At 42.3% G+C, this 23,547-nt stretch overlaps 2 protein-coding genes across 4 annotated transcripts; both read right to left on the reverse strand.

Moving 5' to 3' along the window:
* Window positions 1-663: 663 nt before the first annotated feature.
* On the reverse strand, window positions 664-12,869 carry IFIT3 (interferon induced protein with tetratricopeptide repeats 3). 3 transcript variants are annotated; one of them, XM_090277996.1, is made up of 2 exons: window positions 12,740-12,869; window positions 664-2,654 (listed from the first exon to the last, which is right to left on the reverse strand). In XM_090277996.1, the coding sequence occupies exons 1-2, from the start codon at window positions 12,742-12,744 to the stop codon at window positions 1,163-1,165; spliced, it is 1,497 nt and encodes a 498-aa protein (XP_090134122.1). In that variant the 5' UTR covers window positions 12,745-12,869; the 3' UTR covers window positions 664-1,162. The 3 variants fall into 3 exon arrangements, with proteins under 3 accessions (XP_090134122.1, XP_090134119.1, XP_090134121.1); XM_090277993.1 differs by having other exon boundaries at window positions 12,731-12,869; XM_090277995.1 differs by lacking the exon at window positions 12,740-12,869 and adding an exon at window positions 8,906-8,989.
* Window positions 12,870-17,217: 4,348 nt separating this feature from the next.
* IFIT2 (interferon induced protein with tetratricopeptide repeats 2) lies at window positions 17,218-22,867 on the reverse strand. Its single transcript, XM_090279259.1, is given in 3 exon segments — window positions 17,218-18,013; window positions 18,016-19,373; window positions 22,809-22,867. Coding segments are annotated over 3 exon segments (1,455 nt in total). The 5' UTR covers window positions 22,865-22,867; the 3' UTR covers window positions 17,218-17,972.
* Window positions 22,868-23,547: the final 680 nt, after the last annotated feature.

The raw sequence follows: 23,547 nt of genomic DNA on the forward strand, positions 1-23,547 counted from the left end.
AGTGAAGGAGAGGAAAGACAGGCAAAAGCTAGCCAAGTTTAAATCTCTCTCCAACCTACTCAATCTCTTGTGTGCATTTTCCTTTGTAAGACTCTCCTTCCCCAAATGGCTGCCCTTAGATTCCCACACCATGGGGATACTGGCTAGGAACACAGCATCATTCTCAGGCACACTTGGGGTAAGAGTCTATCTTCTGATAGATGCCAGTTGCAGGTATGTTTCCACATAATTTAGTAGAGAGAAAGGAGGAAGGACATCAAAACTCTTCTGTTTATTATCTCCTATTGGAGTCAATGTTTCTCTATAATCATGGTGAATGTGTGTGTTGGGGGGGCGGGGCACTGTGGAATGGTAATAAGTAGGAAGGCAATTACCAAGGTATTCCTAGGTGCACAACAACCCTGGTCTACAGCAGCAGCTGCTAACTGAGCACTGGGTGTGGGTGATGTTCCTGAACTACAGTGAGAGTCATAGTCTCCATAGCCCTAGGATGGGCTGGCTCCAGGGTGAGAGTGTTAGTTCCCAGGAGGAGCTAAAATGGACGCATTGGGAATAGCATGGCATGGCTGTATTAATTATGCACCATCTCTAAGAAGAGAAACTTGGGGAATAAACATCACTTTTAATCACACAGGCGAACCACACAATGACTTCTATTGTGAGTTGAAATTTTAAAATTTATTGTAGCATTACTAACAACAATACATATTTATTTTAGTATCACTATGAAAAATACATATGTATACACCCACATGGCTGAAGTCAAGGGCAACACATAAAGAACACTGCAGGGTTAGTCAAAAGCTAGTCTTCTATGAAGCCTAGAAAGTTAAATAATAATGGGATGAAGGATGTGAGATTCTGTTGGTAGGCAATCACCAGTTATGACTCTTGGCAAGAGGGGCAGAAATGGGGGATTTCTGGTGAACAGAGTGCAAACTGAGAATTAATCACACCTTGCAGGTCTGAAGTGCTGCTTCTAGTAGTCGTTTCTTATAAGACCTGCAGACTAGACAACTGTGTGGCTGGTATGAAACCAATAGAACTCTAACAATGTAACTTAAAGCCTCATATAAGCAAGACCACCTCACTCAGCAAGCTCAGATTGGGGAACTTCCGCGGAGCTTCCTGCCCTCCCACCCTTCTTCCCCTCCTGGCTGTTTCAGGCTTCCTCCTCTCTGCTCCTTTCCCTCTTCTCTGTTTCAGCTCTGGGGTCAGGGAGCTCACTGAGAGGGGAGCTGTCTGCACCTTGGCCCACTTCCGCACTGCTTTCTTCAAGCTCCGATGCTGGCAGGAAGAAGCTGCTTATGCCAGAAGGGCTGCTCTTCAACAGGTGGCCCAGTGCCTTCTCAAAGCACTGGACTGCTTGCAGCAGATCTCCATTCACCTTATGAGTTAATCCTTGGAGATACCAAGAATTTGAGGCATTTTGTGGAAGCTGATCTTCGGCTCTGTTCTGTGGTTGGTACTTCCCATTTTCCTTCTCAGGCCATTTTGTGTTCATGGTCAAAATATTTAAATGATGTAGGGCAGGGGTGTCTTCAGACTTCCCCTGATACTCCTGAAAGTTGGAATGGCGCTGATGGAGTTGTTTCCTCTCAGCCTCTGGGAAAGCTGTCAGGTAACATTCTTCTGTGTCCAGCTCAGTGAAGTCAGAATATGCATATATAGGAGTTAGCCCCTTTTCAATAGCTTTATTCGAATAGTCCCTAGCATGTTTCCTCAGTTCTGCAATCTTCTCTCTATTCCCATTAGCTTCCAAGTCCTCTGTGTTCTGAATTTGTCTCTCTTTTGCCCTAAAGCAGCATGCAATCTGCTGACAGATGTAGCCGTTGTTTGGCAAGGATTCCAATGCCTTTTGAAACAGTTCAATAGCTTTGTCTAGATCACCTTTTTTTTTGTAAAATTTGGCTGCACTGCGAAGGATGTCTGTTTGGCAAGGGGCTTTCTCCAGGGCCTCTACCACCAGTGGCTCCCCTTCGGCTTCTTTATTCATCTTCTGTAATTTCAGGGCCAAGAGAACTTTGACATACTGATTGCCAGGACTGAGCTCAATGGCCTGCTTCAGAACATTGATACAAACCTGTTTTGGCGGCTTCTCATCCAGACGGTACATTGCGACCGCCAGCCCAGAGGAGAATTCTGGGTTGTTGGGTTTCTTTTCCAGAGCCTTCTCAAAATACACCTTCGCCCTTTCGTTTCGCTTTCCTCCACACCTGAGCAAGGTCCATCCTTCCTCACAGTCAAGCTCAGGACACTCAATACTGTAAGGATTTGAATACTTCTCGCACACCTGCTTGACCTTGTCTACATAAACCTGAGCTTCTGAGAGCCTGCCCATGTGATAGTAGACCCAGGCATAGTTTCCCCAGGTGACCACACTTCGGATGTCTGCTTGGTCAGCATGCTCTTGCTGGATTAACTCTTCAGCTTGCCGTAAGCATTCCAGGGCCTCCTCGTCTTGACCTTTGTGGTGTTTTATGTAGGCCAACAGGTTGTACATTGTAGCTTTGAATTCAGTATTTAAAAATTCAATCTGGTTACACACTCTGTCTTCTAGATCAGATAAGACACTTTCTTCCTTAAATAAGTCCCACGTGAAATGGCATTTCAGCTGTGGAAGGATTTTTTCCAGAGAGATCTTGCTGACCTCACTGTGGAGAAAATAAACATGGTCACTGTGATGAGCACCTGCCAAGCATTGTAGCCTGTGATGCTAATACAGGTTAATTGTGTGTGTCAAGTTCAATGGGCCATGGGATGCTCAGATATCTAGTTAAACATCAGTTCTGGGCATATCTGTGTTCCCAGAAGAGACTACCATTTGAAATGGTGGACTGAGCATCCAATCTGTTGAGGGCCTGAGTAGGAGAAGGGGGTGGAGGCGGGGGCAGGGGGAGGCAGAGGAAGGATAAATTTGCTCTCTGCATGGCTGGATGAACTGGAACATTGGTTTTCTCCTTCCCTCAGATTGGGACTTACACTACTGGCACTTCTGGTTCTGAGGTTTTTGGACTCAGGCTGGAACTACATCATTAGTTTCCCTGTGTCTGCAGCTTGCAGACAGCAGACTGTAGCATGTCTCAGCTTCCATAATCATGTGAGCCAAATACTCATAATAAATATCTCTCTCTAGCTGATTTACATAAATACGTATACCAGCGTTAGGTGAGAATTTTTATTGGAAAAAATAAGGGCAGTATTTTAAAAAGCAGGTAAAAATGAATGTTTACAAATTAGGTAGAAATAATACCAACAGATGCTTGGCACTCATATTCAATACCTGCCTACTTTTGATCTAAGGAAAGTTGACCACAGTACAAGGCCGAACTGATAGGAGAACAGCCAAGAGTTTTCTGTCCTCCATTAACCTTCAACTGCAAGCTGAAGAAAAACCAGCCCTCAGTGAAGTCTGAGCTCTGCAGTTGCCTGGCTGTAGCACTCAAGATAGTTTACTTGTTGGACAGCAAAAACTTGGAAGAGCCTGGGACAACCTTCAACAAATGCCTGCTTGCCTCTTCCCAGCCTTTGTGGGTTGGGCCTGACACCAACCAGCAGCATGTCTATGTATTTCCTATTGGTTCTGTTTTTCTGGAGAACCCTTATTAATGCACACCCCTAAGTTTTCCTAGACAGAAGAGCAGCTACTTTCCCCCTTGCTTCTTAGACTCACCTCTATGTAGCTATGGTCTGTGCAAGAACCCACAGAGCACATCACTTCCACTGTGTGAACAGACAGCAGGAGGTGAAGGGAGGCGGATGAGACAGGGGCCCCACAGTGAGAGGAGCTGGGATTTCTCTCATCCTGCTCAGTTACTGAGTCAGGGCTCAGTCCTCACACATTCTGAAGAATAATTTTTATTCAGCCTTCCAGTGACCCTTGACAGTGCTATCTTTTTGTGTCACATTGCTAGTTTGGGGGACAGTAAAAAAAAAAAAAAAAGATTATACTGGCCCTCTCTGCCCCTAGGAGCACAAAGTCTGGTTTGAAGGAGCCATGAAAAGAAATGAAAACCAAGGGAATGTTTGCCACCACTCTATGTGACTTAGTCCTTTTTCGTTCATCTCCTCTACCACTTCCTACAGTCGACCCAGTAAGGCTCGGTTTCAGTCTGATTGAATCAGTCTCCCTGACAGGCCAGATCCCCAAAGAGAATGAGTTTGTTTCAAGAAACAAACAAAATAGACACATCTGTGTTTTGTACTTGGAAGATACCACTGGAGATCATTTGCCTCTCTTGTTGTTAGATATGTCTTACAAGGTCTCAAAGCGCGTTCTCACATCTCTCTTTGCCTAGGGCTTCAGGTGTGTTTACTGAGCTTGTGCTCCTCCTTTCTCACCAGTAGATGCCTGGCACCGTAAGATTGGAGAGAGCCCCCAGAAACCATTAAACCCAGTGCTGTCCATATTTTTAAAAATTTCACAGACTAGCACAATTTCAGAAAAAAATTTAGGAACCAAATAAGGCTGCCAACTTATTTGGCAATAAAATGGCACGAACAGAAATTTCATCCCAAAAGGTACCAGTCTCTAGCCTTAGCAACATTTTATTAAAGATAGGCAACATTTTTCTGTATGTATAGGCCTCACTTAATCCTGTCTGCATTGCTGCCTCCTGAGACTCAATGGTTTGGCTGAACTAAGTGGCTGGGTTGGTGAAGAACGGGGTGGTCTGTGGGCTTCACTTTATAACTGGTTTCTCTTTTCTGTCCTAAAGGCTTGGACAGTAAGAGCCCAGAGGCCTGAGAGGGGGGAAACCTAAAATATTTCCCTCAACCCAAATTAAGTATAATGAGCAAAAGGGTTTTGGACAGGTGAGATGTACCTGGCACACCTTCCTCCAAAGAAGCCCTTCTTTTCCCTAATGTGGAACATTGAAAAATTAATACCTGTCTTTTGTCATCTAGTGGTTATGGATTGAATGATGTCCTTTAACCCTGTTGCCCCCAGAATACAACAAGGATGCCAGCCTGTTAAACCAAGCATGCCGTTGTCCAGAGACAGCCAACCAACCTGGAGTCTGCACAATCTTTCCCGTTGTGGGAAGGCCACCCTCCCCTCCACACCCCCACACTTATTAGGGATTTCGGGACCCAAGGGTAGGTAGGACAACGACCATGTCCAGCTTGAAGCGCTAGAGGAGCTCGAGACCTTCGTCCATTGTCTTTTATAAGATTATAAAGGGTCTTAAGTCTGAGAGGGAGGGATTGTTATTTTTTATTGTTAAAATAATTAATTATTTATTTATTTAAAAAAAAAGAAGAATATATGAAAGGGTGAGGCAGGAGAGCTTATATGTACGACCCATGGGCATGGACTTGGGGGGGGGTTGTAGGGGGAGGGGATGCTGAGTGGAGGGGGGCAAACGGGAAAAAAATTGGAACTATTGTAACAATATAATCAATAAAATATACTTAAAAAAATTAAAAAATAAAAGCAAGTTGATCCCAAGGTTGTAATAATCAAATTGGCTATTTTTAGCCTGCTGCAAGAATTACAAGTGAAACAATTTAATTCTCTACAAAAAGAAAAACACACTTTATTGAACATTTTTGCTATATCAGCAAATATTTTAGACTTGAGAACATAATTTGGATGCATTAGATACTTTCCTTTCTGTATTTTCCAAGAATGCTAATAAATGCATCTCTGCAAGAAAAAATAAAAATGATAGGCAACATTTTAATTATGATTGTCAATAGTAAATCCATAATTATCAATAATTACTTTAAATGGACTAAATTCTCCAGTCAAAAAACATAAAGTGGTTGAATAGGTAAAAAATAACACCCAACTATATGCTGCCTTCAGGTTTAAGGACACACAGACTGAAAGGGGCTGGAAAAAGATATTTCACGCAAACCAAAAGAAAGCAGAGGTAGCCGTTCTTATATTGGAAAAAAATTAACTTTAAGCCAAAGACTAACAAGAAGCAAAAAGATCATTACATAATAATGAAGGGATCAATCTAATAAAAAGATGCCATATTTGTAAATATATGAACCCAATACACAAACACCTAAATATATAAAGCAAATATTGGTAGACCTGAAGGGAGAAATAGACAGCAATACAATAATAGCTGGGGATGTCAACACCCATTTTCAAAAGAGGATAGATCACTGGGCAGAAAATCAATAAAGAAACAATGGACTTAAACAACAGGTTAGATGAGCTTAAACATTTATAGAACATTCCATCCAACAAGAGAAGAGCACACGCTCTTCTCTAAGCACACATGGAACATTCTACAGGATAGATTGTAAGTTAGACCACAGAACACGTCTTAACAAAATGTAAGAAGGGCAAAATCATATCAAGCATTTTTTCTGACCACTATTATTCAGCCATTAAAAAGAAGGAAATCCTGCCATTTGTGACACCGTTGGTGTACCTTGAGGATATTATGCTAAGATAAATCAGGCAGACAGAGGAAAAGAAATACTGTATGATATCCCTTATGTATGGAATCTAAAAAAAAAAAAAAAAATCAAACTCATAGAAGCAGTAGAAAAGTGGTTGCCAGGGGTAGAAGGAGAGGAAAACAGGGGGAAGTGGGTAAAAGGGTACATACAAGCTTTCTGCTATGAGATGAGTAGGGTCTGAGGACCTAGTGCATAACAACAGTGACTGTAGTTAACACTGTCCTATACAATGAAATTGCTGAGAGAGCAGAATTTAATGTTCTCACAAAAAATAAATGAACAACAAAAAAGGACAAATATGTATGGTAATGAATGTGTTAATGAACTAGATGGGCCAGGGGTTCCTTTCACAATGTGTATGTATATGAAATCACTACAATGTACACTTTAAATAGGCTTACAATTTTATATGTCAATTATACCTCAATAAAGTTGAATTTCACAACATATTTTCCTGGAAATTCTTGTCACTTTTTCTTCTATGTAGTTTAAGTACATGAAATACTTTACTGTTTTTCACCTTCGATTTTCATCATATATTTGTTATATGTTAATTGACATTTACACGTTCATGTGTAGTTGACATTTATGACAACATTAACAATTTAACTGAGTAGATAAAAATAAGACATTTGAAGATAATTCTGATTTAACTAAAAAAATGGTATGGCCTTTCTAAAAACCAATATATTTGCCAAGGTTTCCTTACTTATTAATTTATATCCTATGTATTTCAAAGTTGCTCAAAGTACTCTTTATATATATATATATATATATATATATATATGTATATATATATATGCATAAAATTTAATAGGTCACTGAACAATAATTAAATTCAAATATTTGAAGGGAGGACAAGCAAGTAGGTAGAATGATGGCTGCAGTAACTTGACACAGAGAATATCTAAGTCAGTTGAATGCTCTTCCTCCCTGGATACCGAGTATCTAGTAGAAAACATTGGGGAGGTAGAAGTCCCTCTGGCCCCAGAGGAGACTTCTCACGGCCTCACACTCCAGCCTTGAGGTTTTGCTGGCTGAAGCAGATAAGAGCAGCACTGCAGCTTCTTGGGAAACACCCGGAATCAACCCACCGACAGTCCTTCCTCCTTCTCCTGCTCACCTATGTGGACGATGACAGACAGCCTGTTGGCGCTGCCCACAGACCCCAGCCTCATCTCCTTCCAGAGCCTAGTCAAAGTGGTGACTAGAGCAGAATCTTGAAATTTTCAGAAAGACGCCCTGTTTAAATAGTAAGAGTAGGAGTTCCCAGGGAAACCTCCAAGGCAGTTTGTAGCACAGATGATGTGGTTATGTGCTCGCTGACTACAAGAAGGAACAAGCAGAACTTACACCCTGCTATTTGATCAGAATAGGCACAACCCAAGGAGCCATCCCTCAGGGAACTCTCCAGAGCAGTGCTTCTCACACTTCAATGTGCACATGGACCAAACCACCTGAGGATCTTGTTCATGCACTTCTGAATTCAGTGGGTCTGGGTGCTGTCTTTATAACAACCTCTCAGGAGTGTCGGACGCAGACCATACTGTGAGTAGCAAGGATCCAGGAAGCCATCCTTTTTGGAAATGATTTCCAATCACCAGTTTCTCATCCCTAAAATAAATAGCCCTTAAATAGGAAAGCCTATGTCAACATCTTTCCCACCCCTCCCATTCACTACCCACTTTGGGCTTCACATTTACACACATACAAGGCAGGGAGCAGTGTCTAGAAGTATATGTGGTCCTCTTTAAATACGTATTTTTTTCCCCCTAGGCTTTATTTCTGATTAGGATTTCAGAATGCAGGATCCAGTAATTTGCATTTGAATAGAGCACTCTGACTGATTGTGATACTGGCTATGTGCAACACAATTTGAAAATCTGCAACTCTTTTCTCCCTGTTCACAGGGAAGGTCTGACAGCTCAGTAAGAAGGCATATTCCTCAATTCTCAAATTGCAAGGTAGAAGCGACCTCACTATAGATTGGAGTTTTGCAGTGCTGAATTAGTCATTAGCACATTTGCCGAGAAGGAAGCATGCTTTTAAAACAACCACAACCACCACAACAGAACTCACGGACCTCCGATTTAGTCTTACAAAAATAGAAGAAACAAAAGAGGCATTGGGACCTCCAGGGACTGACCGACAGGCTCCAGTCCTCAGTGCCCAGATTTTCCCGGAAAGGATGTGAGCAGCTTTTCTCTCGTTGCTCCCAAGCAGCCCCAGTCCCTTCCCTGCTACGAGCTGCCAGTGCTGCTCGAGCACTTCCCTTGATGTCCAGAGCCTGACTCTGTAAACAGGAGGAGCCACGGAAATAAAAATGCATGAATTGGTAAGAGATTCATGATCAAATTAAGCTAAATACACCTTTAATCCATAAGCCAACACTGACTCAGGATAATTCTGGAAGCTGCATGCCAGAATAAGATTTGTGAGAGATGTCCCACTTCCTATCAGAGAAGCAAAGCATATTTACCTCATGGTGGCTGTTTCCCTGTAATTCTGAAAAGCTGATGTTATGTTCTCCTTGTGAATCGCAAGCAAGCGCTGAAGAGGTTTCCACCCCTGGGTCTGTGCTTTTATAGAGCAGAAATGAAAAGTGAAACTGATGTCATGCTATCAAGATCCCTGGAGAAGAGAAACGAAACTAAAGGTGTGAGAGCTGAGCTCAACTCTCTGTTGGGAATATTGTTCTACACGGGTTCTGGAATTGTGTTTGAGAATTTGTAAAAAGACACTCGAGATGCTGTGCAGATTCTAGGCTCTGCTGCTAGAGATTCTGATGCAGTCTGGGCTGCTGGGCTTAGGGACCTGCACTTTTACATGCACTCTGCAATTTCTGTTGTAGGAGTGAAAACAAGGGTCCTTATGACTTTGGTTAAGTTTGACTTTAAATTCTAGTTCTTGAAATTATATATCGTCGTCGTCGGCAGCCGTCCGTCTCGAGAGACGATGGTGTAGCTTCTTAAGAGTCTATCTGCACCGCCGAGAACGGCTGTGCAGTCCGACTCGGAAGTGACACGGTATCTGTCTCCTCCCGTGTTGAATCGACATCTTGCGATGACGCTGGGGTGTCCTCTCCAGTGAAGCTGAAGCTACAGAGCCTGGGCAGGGTGATATGGAGGGTCTGCTGTTGCCCATGCAGCAGAACCCCCTCTCTTCGCAGCTGAAGGATCCAAGGGAAAGACGGAGTCAATACAGCTTGGCTTCAGGTGCGCCGCAGGAGTTGTCGGTGTTGACTACAATGTCAAACCGCCTTAGGGACTCCGGCTCCAGATTTTCTGTCGGGGTTTACTCCCTTAGCCTTTCCCCTGAAGAGGTATGCCGCAAGGCAGCGGAGGTTTTTTTTTTTTTTTTTTGGAGTCAGAGTTTTCCTTCTCTGATGTGCCCTGACTGGAAGATCGAACCAGCGACACTTAGCTCGCAGGCCGACGCTCAATCCACTGAGCCAAACCAGTCAGGGAAATTATATATATACATATATATATATATATATATGTATATATATACACACACACACACATATATGATTTCACATATATATATTTTATATATACATATACATATATGTTTATATGTGTGTGTGTGTGTGTATATGTATATATATCTCCCTCAGAGATGAGCTTTTCCCCCAGATAACCCCTTGAAGTAGCAGAAGACAGGAGCCCATGTCTGACTAATGATGACAAGGTCTGAACCTCTGGCAGGCTAAAGAAACATCTTCATCTAAGTTATGTTTCGGCTCTTGATCCCTAAGGTGGAATAAACCCCTGGCAACTTTCCCATGAGGCCAGACAGAAGCACCCTATCTCAAGAGCTGTCCTCAAGACCTGAAGAAATAATTCGTTACTCTTACTTCACCTCTGAAAATCAACTCCCAGCATGACCCCAAATCCCTAATCCATTGCGTCTTGTAATTTTGCCCTATTTATAAGTAACCTACCCTCCATTGGTGAGTTCGGGCTTTTGAGCAAATAGCGAATATTCTTTGTGTCTAGTATTTGGCTCTGCTAGTGCTGTGTGGACAAACTCCTTCTGTTCAATAACAGGAGTCCCTGTACCACATTTTGAGAAATCCTGTCCTAGAGGTGTTTGAAAGGCCATTTCCCAGTTACTTGATGGAGATAATGTAGTGAGTCAGGCGATCTAGTATAGAGGAAAATAACCACGGGACACTTGGGTTGAGATATCTCTTTGACCAGCTCTGGGACAGTTCTTGAATCATATCATTTAGCCTCATTTCCTTAGCTTTAAAATGGCATAGAATGAACTGCCTTCTCCCTCCCATACAAATTATAGATAACTATGCCATGGAAGATCCATCGTTACTTTCATCCAAAGTGTGGCCCTAAGGAGCGAGTCACCATCAAAGGGTGGTCTTCCTCACTCTCCAAATAGGAACTCCGCAGGCCTAGTCCTCCCAGCCCCTGCCCCTTCTCTAACGTGAGCATAATTAAAAGCATTAAGACATTTCACCCTTTTGGCCTTTGTGCACAGAGCCAGGAAATGCTTGGCACTAGATTTCAGCACCTCAGTAATGACCCTGCTCTGACACTTCTCTCTGTGAAGTCTTGGGTAAGTAATTTTCCCTCTGGGCCCTATCTTACTCACCTAGAGAATGAGGCTAATAAAACTTAATAGTTCTTCTTTCCTAGGGCTGTGGGAAAGATGATATGAGATGATGTCTATAAAGCACTTAAAGAACACTACCAACTTCCAATATGATCATATGGGATAAAGCACTTAACAGATATACCACTAACTACTGATCACACAGAAGCCGATACAACCGTGATTACCAGTATATTAGTGTTTACCATTTTAAGTGTGTGAGATGGGCAGTAGAGTTCCTCAGTGGATGGGGCACAGGAGGGCACCCATGAGGCAACCAGTAGCTGCTAGGCATTTCCCCATGTGGCTCTCTTTGGACAACTTTTAGCACTGCTGGGGAGGAGCAGTCAAACCTGCGCTGGTCCCTACAGCCTCTGGGAACAGGGCATGCTGATATGGGCTTCAATCCAGCAGAGTCCAGAATGCCCCTCTCAGACTCCCTTACCTCAGTGGCTCTGGACACACCTGAGCACAGGTCACTGCAAAACCTCTTGGGCAGGCCCCCTACCAAGGCACTCAGCAGAACCAGTTTTTCCAGTCAACCTGAGACCCAGAACCAGTTTTTCTGGTCAACCTGAGACCCATGCAGGCACAATTAACATTACTCATGACCAGGAGGCCATTATATAGAAAATGGTAACCTGGGGCACTTGGCTTACCTCTCCATCCCCTGGCCCATCCCCTAATTTGAGTCTGCAGAACACCTGGCAGCCCTTGGGTTTTCTTTTTCTCACTCCCTGAGTGGTCACTGGGAGCCTTCTCCCCACGGGTGATTGGTGGTAAAGGCTTATTTTCTCTCAGTTCTCTCTCTCCTGAGGCTCTATGTGCTAACAGAGCTTCAACGGGTCTATATGCATTTTTAAAAATCAAATGTACTAAATGCATCCATTTTAAGTGTACAGTCTGATGAGTTTTGACAAATGTATATACTATGTACCCATATAACTATCACCACTGTCTCCTCATATACTTTGTATCTGTCTTCAAAGTTCCCCTTGAGTGCCTTCCTATTCAATTCCAGCCCCATCTACCACCACTCCTTGGGAACCATTTCTCTGCTTCCCATCACTAGAAATTAAATCAGTATTAGAAAAGAGATTAGGTCATTATGTTTTGAAGAGCAATTATTTCCTGCTGCTCATCAGCTCTCATCACAGCAGTAAAAATCAACTATAAGCTTTTGGTTTGTTTTCATATAAGAAATGGGACAAAAATGCCCATCTGTAAGAATCGCTTCTTCCACTTCCCACCTTGAAGTGATCCAACTTTCAGAGCGAAATTCCGCTCAATGTCAGCTGTGTTTGGACTACCAATTCCATCTTTCATAGTGTCTGCTGAAAAGAAAAGCTCCCTTTTTAAAATGACAATAAGAAAGCCTTTTAGTCCTTCAAAGAAAAACAACAAAACCCCGTACAGAGTAGTTTCTTCAGTTCTAACACTGAGTCAGCAAACTGCTCCACATCTGCCAAGCCTCCCTGTCATCCCAGCTCCCCGAGCTGTTCCACGAACAGTTCTAAAAGTGTAGGGAGCTCAGTGCATAGACCAAAAAAGCCGCAGAGATAATAAGTGCCAATGCTGATAAAAGGCACATTTAGTCCATAGATAACAGGACAACTTGGGAACTTGTCTGAATCTGAGAAACTCGGCTGACTATTTGCATTCGAGATCCACGGTGTTCATGCATTCTTACCTCACTGACCTCATGGCTGCAATCTGCTTCTCTGCAGGTCGGCAAGGCTGAGGTCCAAACTGACTTGCTCTTCAGAGATATTCAGTCTGTGGCAAGTGAATGTTCAAGGAGCTATTTAAAGAGGAAGTGGGTGTGGGGCGATGGCATCAGAGTGCTAGCCTTTTGTGAAAGGGAAGAGGAATTGGAAAGTGAAACTGATTTTAAGTCAGGAGGAGGAAAATAACCCTTGAGCTTGATGAAATCTGACTCAGGGAAGTACATTGTTTATAATTGACTCAAACTATGTAACCGAAACAAATGTCCCGTTGCCTCCCACTACCAAAGCCCATTCTCCAGAGGCGTATGGGGTTGTAAAAGAAAGTGGTTTATTTTCAGGTGCTGGCCACCTGAAAGATGGGAGACTCACGTTTCAAAGCCCATCTCCACATCTCAGTGGAGGCAGAGGTTTTTATAAGGAGAGAGAGGGGACCAGAACAAAGAGACCAAGGAGGGAGGTTGGAAAGTTCTCTACCTGTAGACTAGCACAATCCATTCCAACAAGTTAAGTGATGGTTCAGTCTGTGTCATCTTGGTTTAGCCATCCTGGCTCCATGTCATCCTGACTTTACATCCCTGGCTCCATGGATGAAGGTCGGCAAATCTGGAACTCGGATGCCTAAAGGGCAGAGTCTATCCTTTGAAGTTAGTGCTCAGGATTCGTATACAAACATGCTGTTTATGTGCAAGCTACATATTAGTCAAAATCAGCACTTACAGAAACAATGTCAAAAGAATGGTGGGGGGAGGTTACAATTTCTTACTGTTACAATTTTCCACTGTTACAACTACAAGTCAGCACTCTCTCTGACCACAGATTTAAGGTGGGTCACAGGAAACTGAATTTTTAATAAGTCTGTAGGAGATTCAGACATAGGAGTTTCTGGAACCACATAATACAGAAAAATTTTGTAAAAAGTAGTTTTGTCCAATAAATTGATCTGTGGGAGACGATTTACACCTGGAGACCTGGATTTAATTCTGTGTGTTCAGTATACTAGCTCTGGGGCTACCCATGAGTCACATCACTGAGCCTGAGTTTTCTGTTTTGCCCTATACTAAATATATGAAGCCAAGCCTTGAGCAGTTTAAACCTTAAGCAGTTTAAATCTCTGAGTAATCTAAGGTAAACATTTAGTTTTCCCAGCTGTAAAATGGGAAATAATAACATGTAATATTGTTTAATGGCTGGCTAGCTAGCTGATAAATTTATATACCTGTATTTATGCTTTCGGCTCTGAAGGAGTAATATTACCCTAAGAGCTTTTTTTCTTTTTTTTTTTTTTTCATTTTTATAAAATTTCTGAAGGGGTTCAGAATGAACCTCCCCAAAATGTGCCACTTTGGCATGTGGACTATTTTGAGCGAAGATAGTCAAGACCCAGCAAACTCAAGTAAAACTTTTACCTCTCCCTTAACTACCTAAAGGAATTTTTATAGGCACAAGACAAACTTAAAGGTTAAAAATAGAAGGTGATGAAAGAAAAGCTTACTTTCTTTATATACATTTTTTCTATTAGGACTCATTCTTTTTTAACAGTTATATTAAAATGTAATTCACATACCATACAATTCACCCATTTAAAGTATACAATTCAGTAGTTTCAGCATTTCACAGAGCTGTGCGATATTCTCATTACCCCCCCAAGGAAACTTCACACCCCATTGGTCATCACCTCCAATCCTACCATCCCTCCCAGCTCTAGGCAACCACTAATCTATGTTCGTGTTCTATATTTGCCTACTCTGGACACTTCATGTAAAAAGAATCACACTGAGCCCTGGCTGCTGTGGCTCAGTGGACTGAGCATCGGCCTGCGAGCCAAGTGTCACTGGTTCAATTCCCAGTCAGGGCACATGACTAGGTTGCACGTCAGGTCCCCAGTTGGGGGCGCTAGGGAGAGGCAACCACACAGTGATGTTTCTCGCCTTCTCTTTCTCCTTTCCCCTCTCTCTAAATAAATAAACAAACAAACAAACAAATAAATTATTTAAAAATAAAATAAAATAAAAAAGAATCACACTGGCCCGGCCTGGTGTGGCTCCGTTGGTTGGGCATCATTCCGTACTGGTTTGATTACTGGTCAGGGCACATGCTTGGGCTGTGGATTTGGTCCTGGTTAGGGTGTATGCGAGAGGGAACAGATTGATATTTCTCTCTCACATTGAAATTTCTCTCCCTCTCTTTCTCCCTTCCTTCCTCTCTGTCTAAAAGTAAATAAATAAAATCTTAAAAAAAAAAAAAAAGAATTATACAGTATGTGACCTCTTGTGACTGGCTTCTTTCACTTAGCATAATGTTTTCAAGCTTCATCTATCTTGTAGCATGTGTAAGTGCTTTATTTTTTATTGCCAAATAACATTCCACTGTATGGATATACTGTATCTTATTTAGTATATAGTTCATCAGTTGATGGATCTACTTTTTGGCTATAATGAATAATGTTACTATGAACATTCTTGTACAAGTTATGTGAATATGTTTAATTTTGGGGGTATATATATATATATACATATATATGGATGGAATTGCTGGGTTGTCTAGTAATGCTTTGTTTAACAATTTTAAGAACTACTAAACTGTTTTCCAAAGTTGTGCAACATTTTACATTAAGGATTTTAGTCATTAAGGATTTCCCTCCTTGCAGCCTCCCAAGGTGTAGGTTACCAGCAAAGAGACAGTTGTAGTATAAATCATAAGGAAAATTTCTAATTCATCAAACCAAGTTACTCCTTTTCACCCAAAATAAAGGATGGGGAAATGGTGAAGGGAGGGTGAGAGGAGACAGGAACTTATAGTCTCTAGTTGGAACCCACATTTTCCAGGTTGAAATCTGAGGTTGATTGTGCACATGGTGGGGATCCTAACACAATCTTATTTGTGTTTATCTTCAGGATTCTGATGCTGCCATGCTCCCAGTTGCACTGGACACAGGTTGTGCAAGTCAGCTGACAGGAGATGGGAAGAGTTGACTCAGGTCTGCTGCCTCCAGGAACTGTTTGAGCTCTGGGAGAAAAGTGGCTACAAGCAGAGGCTGATGAATCTTTCACTGAGGATTCTGAGGTTGAGAAGCAAGTAGTTTGGCTTGGAACCCAGACGAGAATGAGAGAGGTTCTCCTCACTCTTTCATGGGTGTGGTTACACTTAAAAACATCTTTGTCAAGGATATCTGTGCTGTCAAAGTAGCAATTAAATACAGACAATGATGAGATGTATTGATGCCCTTTTGTGGGCAGATGTCCGTGGCTGTGGGTGCTGGAACCATGAAAGCAGCTGATGTGATCAGATAATTCTGACAGACCAGTTCATTAACAGTTAGGAGACACCTACTGGGGTCATATTATATACCAGGGTGAGCACATGAGATGAGTCATATGCCTTGCACTGGGAGATGTGGTTAAGGGTCATGGAATTATGTCATTACAATTAATGTGGCTCCATTTGCTCCCTGGATATTGACAATTCAGGAAACAGCCATTTACCTTATCTTCTTTATTGTTTCTCTGTTAGTTTTAAGTCCTCAAATCAATATTAAGTGTAATATGTCGTATAGCTTTTCCCTACTCTTTCCACCTTCTTCCTTTTAGGTTTCTGTTCCTGGTGGTATGACGTTCATGAGCAAGATTACATACAGCCGGTGCACCTTCTGTAGCGCACTACACATGCCAGAGGTCTGCCCTCAAGGCCTAGTTTCCCTCCCCAGGCTCCAGATCCACTAATAAGTTACTCGGGCACAGTGAGCTAAACCCTCCCCCTGAGATGTACACTTGTCCAGTTCAGTCCAATGGAATGAGTTTGCCTTTGCAGTTGGTGTGAATCATGTTTCCTATCAGAGGCTTCTTGAAAAGCGAGAGGCTGCAGGGCTTTGTGACTGTTCCTATTCTTTAGTTATCAGGAAAAACTCTATTCTTTTCTTACTATGCCTTGACTGCCTCCAGGATGGGGCATAAAATAGAATGAGGGGCACCTCGTCATTTCTCATAATAGAGGTCAGAAGAAAAGAGAGAACGTGGATGGAAGTAGATGTTGACAAGATTTAACAGAGAGAAGGGCAGCAGCCCACCCTCTGTCAGTGTGGGGGCAGGGTGTTTGTGAGCATGAGGGTGCATAGTGGTGAGTGTCAGGGTGTAAGCTGAAGTCCTGGACTCTTAAGAAAGCTGTAGGGAAAGAAAGTTTGTTCTATACTGTGGTTATGATGTTAGACCAGCCTGGGTTATTGGAACAAGTTCATGCCCATGTAACATTTTATTTATCTGTAGTGGAGTCTGCAAGAGTTGAGGTACAACAAAATTTCAGAAAAACCAGAACAGCCCTTTATGTTCCAGCACATCTAAATTATTTATTAATTAAATCTATGACCCCCCCCCCACCCCAGGAATCCATACTGCACTATTTGATGGTCTCAGGGCACACAACATTAATTTTGATACAGGAAACAACACAAAACCCATTTTTAATAGTTGGAATTTTTAATTAAAAAAAAACCCTCAAATTTTGTATGCTTTAATTGCTTAATTAAAATGTTAGTATAGTCTTAAATTTATTGAAACATACTTGACATATAACATTGTGTCAATTTAAGGTGTACAGCATGTTGATTTGATACATTTATATATTGTAATATGATTGCCATTGTTTGACAATTACCACCTTTTACATGCCATATAATTATCATTTCTTTTTTTGTGGTGAATAATTAAGATCTAGTGTCTTCTTAAGGTTGATGCTTATAATGTAGTATTGTTGTGTATATTCACTGTACTGTGCATTAGATCTTTAGGACTTCTTAATGTATTGGTTGCAGATTGGTACCCTTAACATCTCTTCTATTTCCCCCTCCCCCAGCCTCAGATAACCTCCATTTAAATTTAAACTAATTCCAACAGACAAATGTGCTGCAACCAGGTGACTGATGGTCTCATGCTAGGTCAGCTGACTATGTTTTGGGTCACACCACCCTTGACGTAGTCCCAGGCTATTCCCACCCTCCTCCCATCTACCCCCTCTCTTGGAACTCCTTGAGCAATTCAAGTGTTAACACTTGGCCCAACAAAGTTCCTCCATAACCCTAATGCAGTACAGTGGCCAGTGTCCTAGTCCATGCCTATGCCCTACCAGTTGTTTATTAATACTTTGATACCAACTGGGAGGAGGGCTTTCAGCTCCCTTCCAGGAGTAGCCCTATGGGCACCACACCCTGATTCCTCATTTCTCTGCTAAAGATGCTAAAGGAACAAGGTGTCCAAGTCCAAAACCCTCTCCAAGTTTTCATCTGCTGGCTGCCTTTTCCCATTCAGCTCCTCAAGAAATTCCAAGAGATGCAAAGCCTCAGGATCTGACCTATTTTTAGAAAGCCTGGTTTTGACAATACTTTGCAGTTTGCATTTCATCTTTCCTGTTGCCCTTGGGTCCTGGTTTATTTTCACGCCCTCTACGAAGTGGTGGATGGCCTTGCTCTCGCACTGCATTTGGAACCACTGAAAGTTGCCGTAGCGTAGATGGAGCAATTGCTTGTCTGCAGACGTGAGCTCTTTGCTGAATTCTTTTTGGAAGTAATACTCTGCTTCTTCATACTGACCCGCCTGTGCATAGAGGGAGGCAAGATAGGAGCAGACATTGTAGAGATTCCCATTGAGCTCATCCGCTGTCTTCAAATGATCCACGGCATGTTGTATTAGCTCCTGCAACTCCTCTCTTTCCCCATACCTTGCATACTGACCTTTACTTGGGTACTCATGGACTTTGGCCCTATAGCATACCCCAATATGGCAATGCAGGTAGGCATTGTTTGGCGAGCACTCTAGAGCCTTTTTAAGCAGTTCTATAGCTCTGTCCGGGTCATTTTTTTTCCGATACAGCATTGCTGCACTGCGAAGCACATCCGTTGCACACGGGGCTTTCTCCACAGCTTCTTCAACTAACCTCTCTGCTTCGCCTTCTTCATTCATCTTTTGAAGTTTCAGAGCCAGGAGGACTTTAATATACTGGTTATCGGGATTTAGATGAATGGCTTGCTTCAGCACATCAATGGGATTTTGAGGCGATGGCCAGTTATCCAGACGGTAGCTTGAGATGGCCAGTCCAGAGGTAAATTCCGGGTTCTTCGGATCCTTTTCCAGACACTTCTCAAAACACACCTTTGCCCATTCAGTGTGCTTTCCTCCACATTTTAACCGTGACCATCCTTCCTCACAGTCCACCTCAGGACTCTCCATTCTGTAGGGGCTGGAATACTTCTCGCACACCTGCTTGACCTTGTCTACATAAACCTGAGCTTCTGAGAGCCTGCCCATATGATAGTAGACCCAGGCATAGTTTCCCCAGGTGACCACACTTCGGATGTCTGCTTGGTCAGCGTGCTCTTGCTGGATTAACTCTTCAGCTTGCCGTAAGCATTCCAGGGCCTCCTCGTCTTGACCTTTGTGGTGTTTTATGTAGGCCAACAGGTTGTACATTGTAGCTTTGAACTCGCTGTTCTGAAACTCAGTCTGGTAACACACTCTGTCTTCAAAATCAGCCAAAGAGTGTTCTCCCTCTAACAAGTTCCAGGTGAAATGGCATTTTAGTAGCCGTAGTTTGCTCTCCAAAGAGTTCTCAGTGGTCTTGCTGCAGGGAAAAGCACAAAGAGGGACAGTTTGAGACGTTGCACACACTCGCCTGGCCAGAAATAGAGAACATGGCAAATACAATTCTCCTTCTCCGAAATGGTGTGAACCCCAATCAAAAACAACAATATTTCCTTTTTCTCTTTCTATATTTTGGTGCATGTGTTAAAGCACGGGGAAACAGGAATTAGGTGACTCGGCAGTTGAAGAATTAGGGTGAGGGCAGTGGGCAGGTCTCCCTGAAGAAGGCAGTTTTTGTTAGGTCATGCTGACCTCTGCAGAGGTCACTGAGTCTGTGGGACTGATTTCAGTGGAGGCTATTTAACAGCTTTTTTTTCTGTTCTTTCTCCTACCTACCTGGCAGTTACTTTTAAACTTGGAAATTTTAGCTTTATAATTTTTCTCTTCTTTTAGTGCTTTGACATTCTGATTTTAATCTCTGCTGTCTCTCTGATATTCAACTCCATTTTATCACCTACATTTTTAATTCCTTAGTACCCCTTAATTTGTCTTTGTTAAGATCTCTATTAATTTCTATTTCCTCTCTAACTATTTGAGCTTTTCATATATCCTTAATTGATTTTATTTGTTTAGCCAAACCTTTTTATCAAATTGGTTTTACTTGGTCTTTTTATTATTTTGACATTCTATATTCTTAATTTTTTGAACTTTTCTATTTTAACCATTTAAGTCTTAATTTCAACCAATCTTAATTTCTACCCATTTCCCCTGCATTTGTGTTATCCTACCTCCTAACTTGATTAATATCACACATATTAACAATGTCTTAAACTTTTATTTTAGAAGAAATATAATCTCCCCCAACTTCGAGTGTTGATTTCTGTTAACATGTCTCATTGAGTTGATTTATTGATAATTTTGTGTTTGTTGCTTAATATTTTTCTTTTGAATTTTTTTTTTCTCCTGTGGTTTGCTTTCACAATTAGGGGTTAGAAGTGTGGCTACAGGAGGAGGCTCACAAGACAGCTAATGTCTTTTCTTATGGGAAGTGCTCCTTTTCACTTAGGGTGAACTCCTCTGGAAAGATTTCCTATCCTCTTTAGTGTTGGTCCACAAAACAAGCAAGCAAACAAACAAAACCAACCAAACAGAAACAGCAAACAGACAAATAAAAACCTTGTTTGAATAACTTCAAAGATGAGTAGGCTAAAACTCATTAATAGCCCCAAATTGTTTTTCTACATTGCCTATGCATTAGAGTCTCTGAAATGCTTTTTCTCATTTAAAAGTATTGTTTATGGTATGTATTCATTGGTCCTTTTATCAGGAGCTAATATTCTAAATATAGATTCTGAGCTAGACAACCAATAGATAATCTGGGAAGTCATGTTACTGTGGCAGAATCACTTCTGAAGTATTTGTCAAATGGAAGATTATATCCCTCCCATTTTCTTCTTGACCTTGTCTTACGTGTTTCCTATCCCCCTTCCACCCCACAAATTGATTGAACCATAGGTGGGGACCCAGTCTCAAGTGGAAGTTGGAAATGGAACTGAGAGGGAGTGAGGAGACCAGAGGCAGTTTTCACATGTTAAAAAGAGTGTTGTGCATGCTGGGGACCCAATGGCCACCGTATTCTGTATTCTGCACTGCAGAGAGACTCAGATGCAGTGGGAGAAGACAGTCTGGGTTCCCCAAGCTTCCCAGTGTCCTGTTCTATTCCTCCTGGGGTTGCAATAGTCCTGTGTGTGAGGTCCTGTGAACCATTCCATGAACTTTAAATCAGTTCCTGCTCATTTGTTACTTAAAACAATGGAAATTTAACTACCCCAGGTAGAATAAACAAAAAATAGGAAGGGAAGAGGGTAGGAATTTCTGCTCAAGGAAGGAAACTGTGTCCTTTTAAAGCCCCAGGCAGGTTTTAGTGAAGAACCACGTTGTCTGAGTCTCTTGTGTAACATGTAGGGTGGGAAGGGGCAGAGCCCAGGAGAGACTTGCTTAGTGTCTTCATTGTAATAATAGCAGCCTCCCCTTGAAAAGCTGATGTCTAACCTCATCTACCTTCCTTCTCAGTGAGGTTGCAGAAAGATTTTTTAAGCATACGAGCTTTTTAGCTTCTTTCTCATTTTATAAAAGAAACAGAGAGAGAGAGAGAGAGAGAGAGAGAGAGAGAGAGAGAGAGAGAGAGAGAGAGAGAGAATACAGTTGAAATGATCTCACACTTATAAAGCATATGGTCAGTTGTGCATTTGCAAGATAGAGACATTTAATATATACACTTAAGTAAAATCCCTTTGAGCAGCCACTCAAGGGGCAACCAGTTTCACTGCATAATTATGGATTATTATCTCCACTGGTAAATCAGAAGCTGTTCCCAGATACTTGCTTCCTGACTCACACTTGTGGCTTATGCTCCTGATGCTTCTAGAAGTCCTGTTTACACAGCAACTTTTTTTTTTTTTTCTCTGCTTCTGGTCTGGATGAAAGCCACAACGACACTGTTCGCCAGGCTCAGAACTAATGCTACCCCACAGTGTCTGAAAGCAGTAGCAGCACCACCGAGCAAGACCCTGTGAGCAATGCACACCCTTGGCCCTCATCCCAGAGCTATCAAATCAGAACCTGGGGTGGGGGTGAGGGGGTGAACTCAGGAATCTGTTTTTAACAAGCTAAGCTCTCCAGAGACTAATGGGTCTGTATTATCATGAGAAAGATTCTAGGAGAAGACCATGTTGGAATTTTAAGGAGTAGAAACAGGGTTTCTAAAGATTCTAAGTTACTGTAGAAACAGACATCTGGAAAAGTCTCAAATCCTTTTTTTCTGCCTATCAGGCAGACATGGAGACTAGCAGAAAACAATATCTTTCCAGAGGAGAGACCAGCTAACCCTTCCTCCCCCGGGCAAACTTCTGTTTCTGAGGTGTAAGGGTATGACACACAATCCATACTTCAGATAGGAGAATTCTAGCCAATCAGAATTTTGGAGTGAACTATTCATTCTGTTGAATGAATGAATACATTTTGTCAGCCCTAATGCAAATCTGAGATGAATTATAAGCACAGTAAAAGTAAATTCTACCTTCTCATGAAGTGGGTTACTACTGTGAATGCATTTTAAACACTGCTCAGATGCTCCAAACACCGCTCAACGCTGCTTTTATTTTGTTAAATAAGAACCTTATTAAAGCCCCTCACTTAGTTCTTTCAAATAAAAAATGAAAAAGAACCTCCAGGAGCAATTCCCCCAGACTCACTTTTAAGTGAAGACCCTGGCTGATTAAATCTCTCTTTCTCTGTCCCCTTTCTTCCTGCCTCCATCCTCTCTGAACTCAGCGCTCAGCTGCCCCAGTGAGAGTCAGCCTTAGGACGCCTGATGGTGTACGGCAGAAACGACTTAGTAAGCGAGCCAGCAACCGAGATGCGCGATAAAGGCTATAAACAAACATCAAAGCAAAGCAAAGCACCTGGAACTCACCTTTCAGGAGCACGGCTGCTTAGGGTTTGCATTCCACCACAAGACTGATCAGACATTTTCAGTGCTTACCTCATGACTGCTTCGTGCTTTTCTGTAAGGCTGCAGCTCAGACTACTCTGCCCCTCAGACCTTCCTCTGCTTCAAATAGCTGTTGAAACCTGTATATATATGCAAGCAGTCCCTGGTTCCTTTGCTTTGTTTTCTGGCAACTGGTTTTAGGAAAGAGAAACTGAAACTGGAAAGTGAAATAGGAAGGGCTCTAAGAAGAAATAAATCTTGAGTAAGTAAGAGCCAGCCCACAAGGGCCCCCCTCCCCTCCTGGGTAGTGAGTCAGAGGGGAGTCAACATTCTTTGCATAGCTAACGAACATTTCTATAAAAACACAGTAGACCTTGTAAATAGAATGAGAACTTGGAACTCTGGAGTGAGACCTAAAAGTAAGGATCATCTTAGGCATAAGCCCGGGTTCTGGGGATCCAGGCCTGGTTTTAGCAAGCCCCCACAGTAACTGCCGGTGCCAGGGACTGCCTCACCCCCAATGAATCTGTGGCCCCTGGCACCATTGGCTGCCTGTGTCCTTCAAAGGTGTCCTTATCTATCTGCAGGCAGGAATTTAGCAACCTCTCTGTTCTCGGAATCAACTCCCTCTCCCCCATCTGAGCCATCTGCAGAAAGCCCCTTCACTCCCTCCCCACTTCTCCCCTTTAAGAATTCCTACCTTATTTCTGTTCGCTGCTGA

This window comes from Furipterus horrens, unplaced genomic scaffold (genome assembly GCF_987537825.1).
Source record: "Furipterus horrens unplaced genomic scaffold, mFurHor1.1.pri manual_scaffold_5, whole genome shotgun sequence".
NCBI classification, from domain to species: Eukaryota; Metazoa; Chordata; class Mammalia; order Chiroptera; family Furipteridae; genus Furipterus; species Furipterus horrens.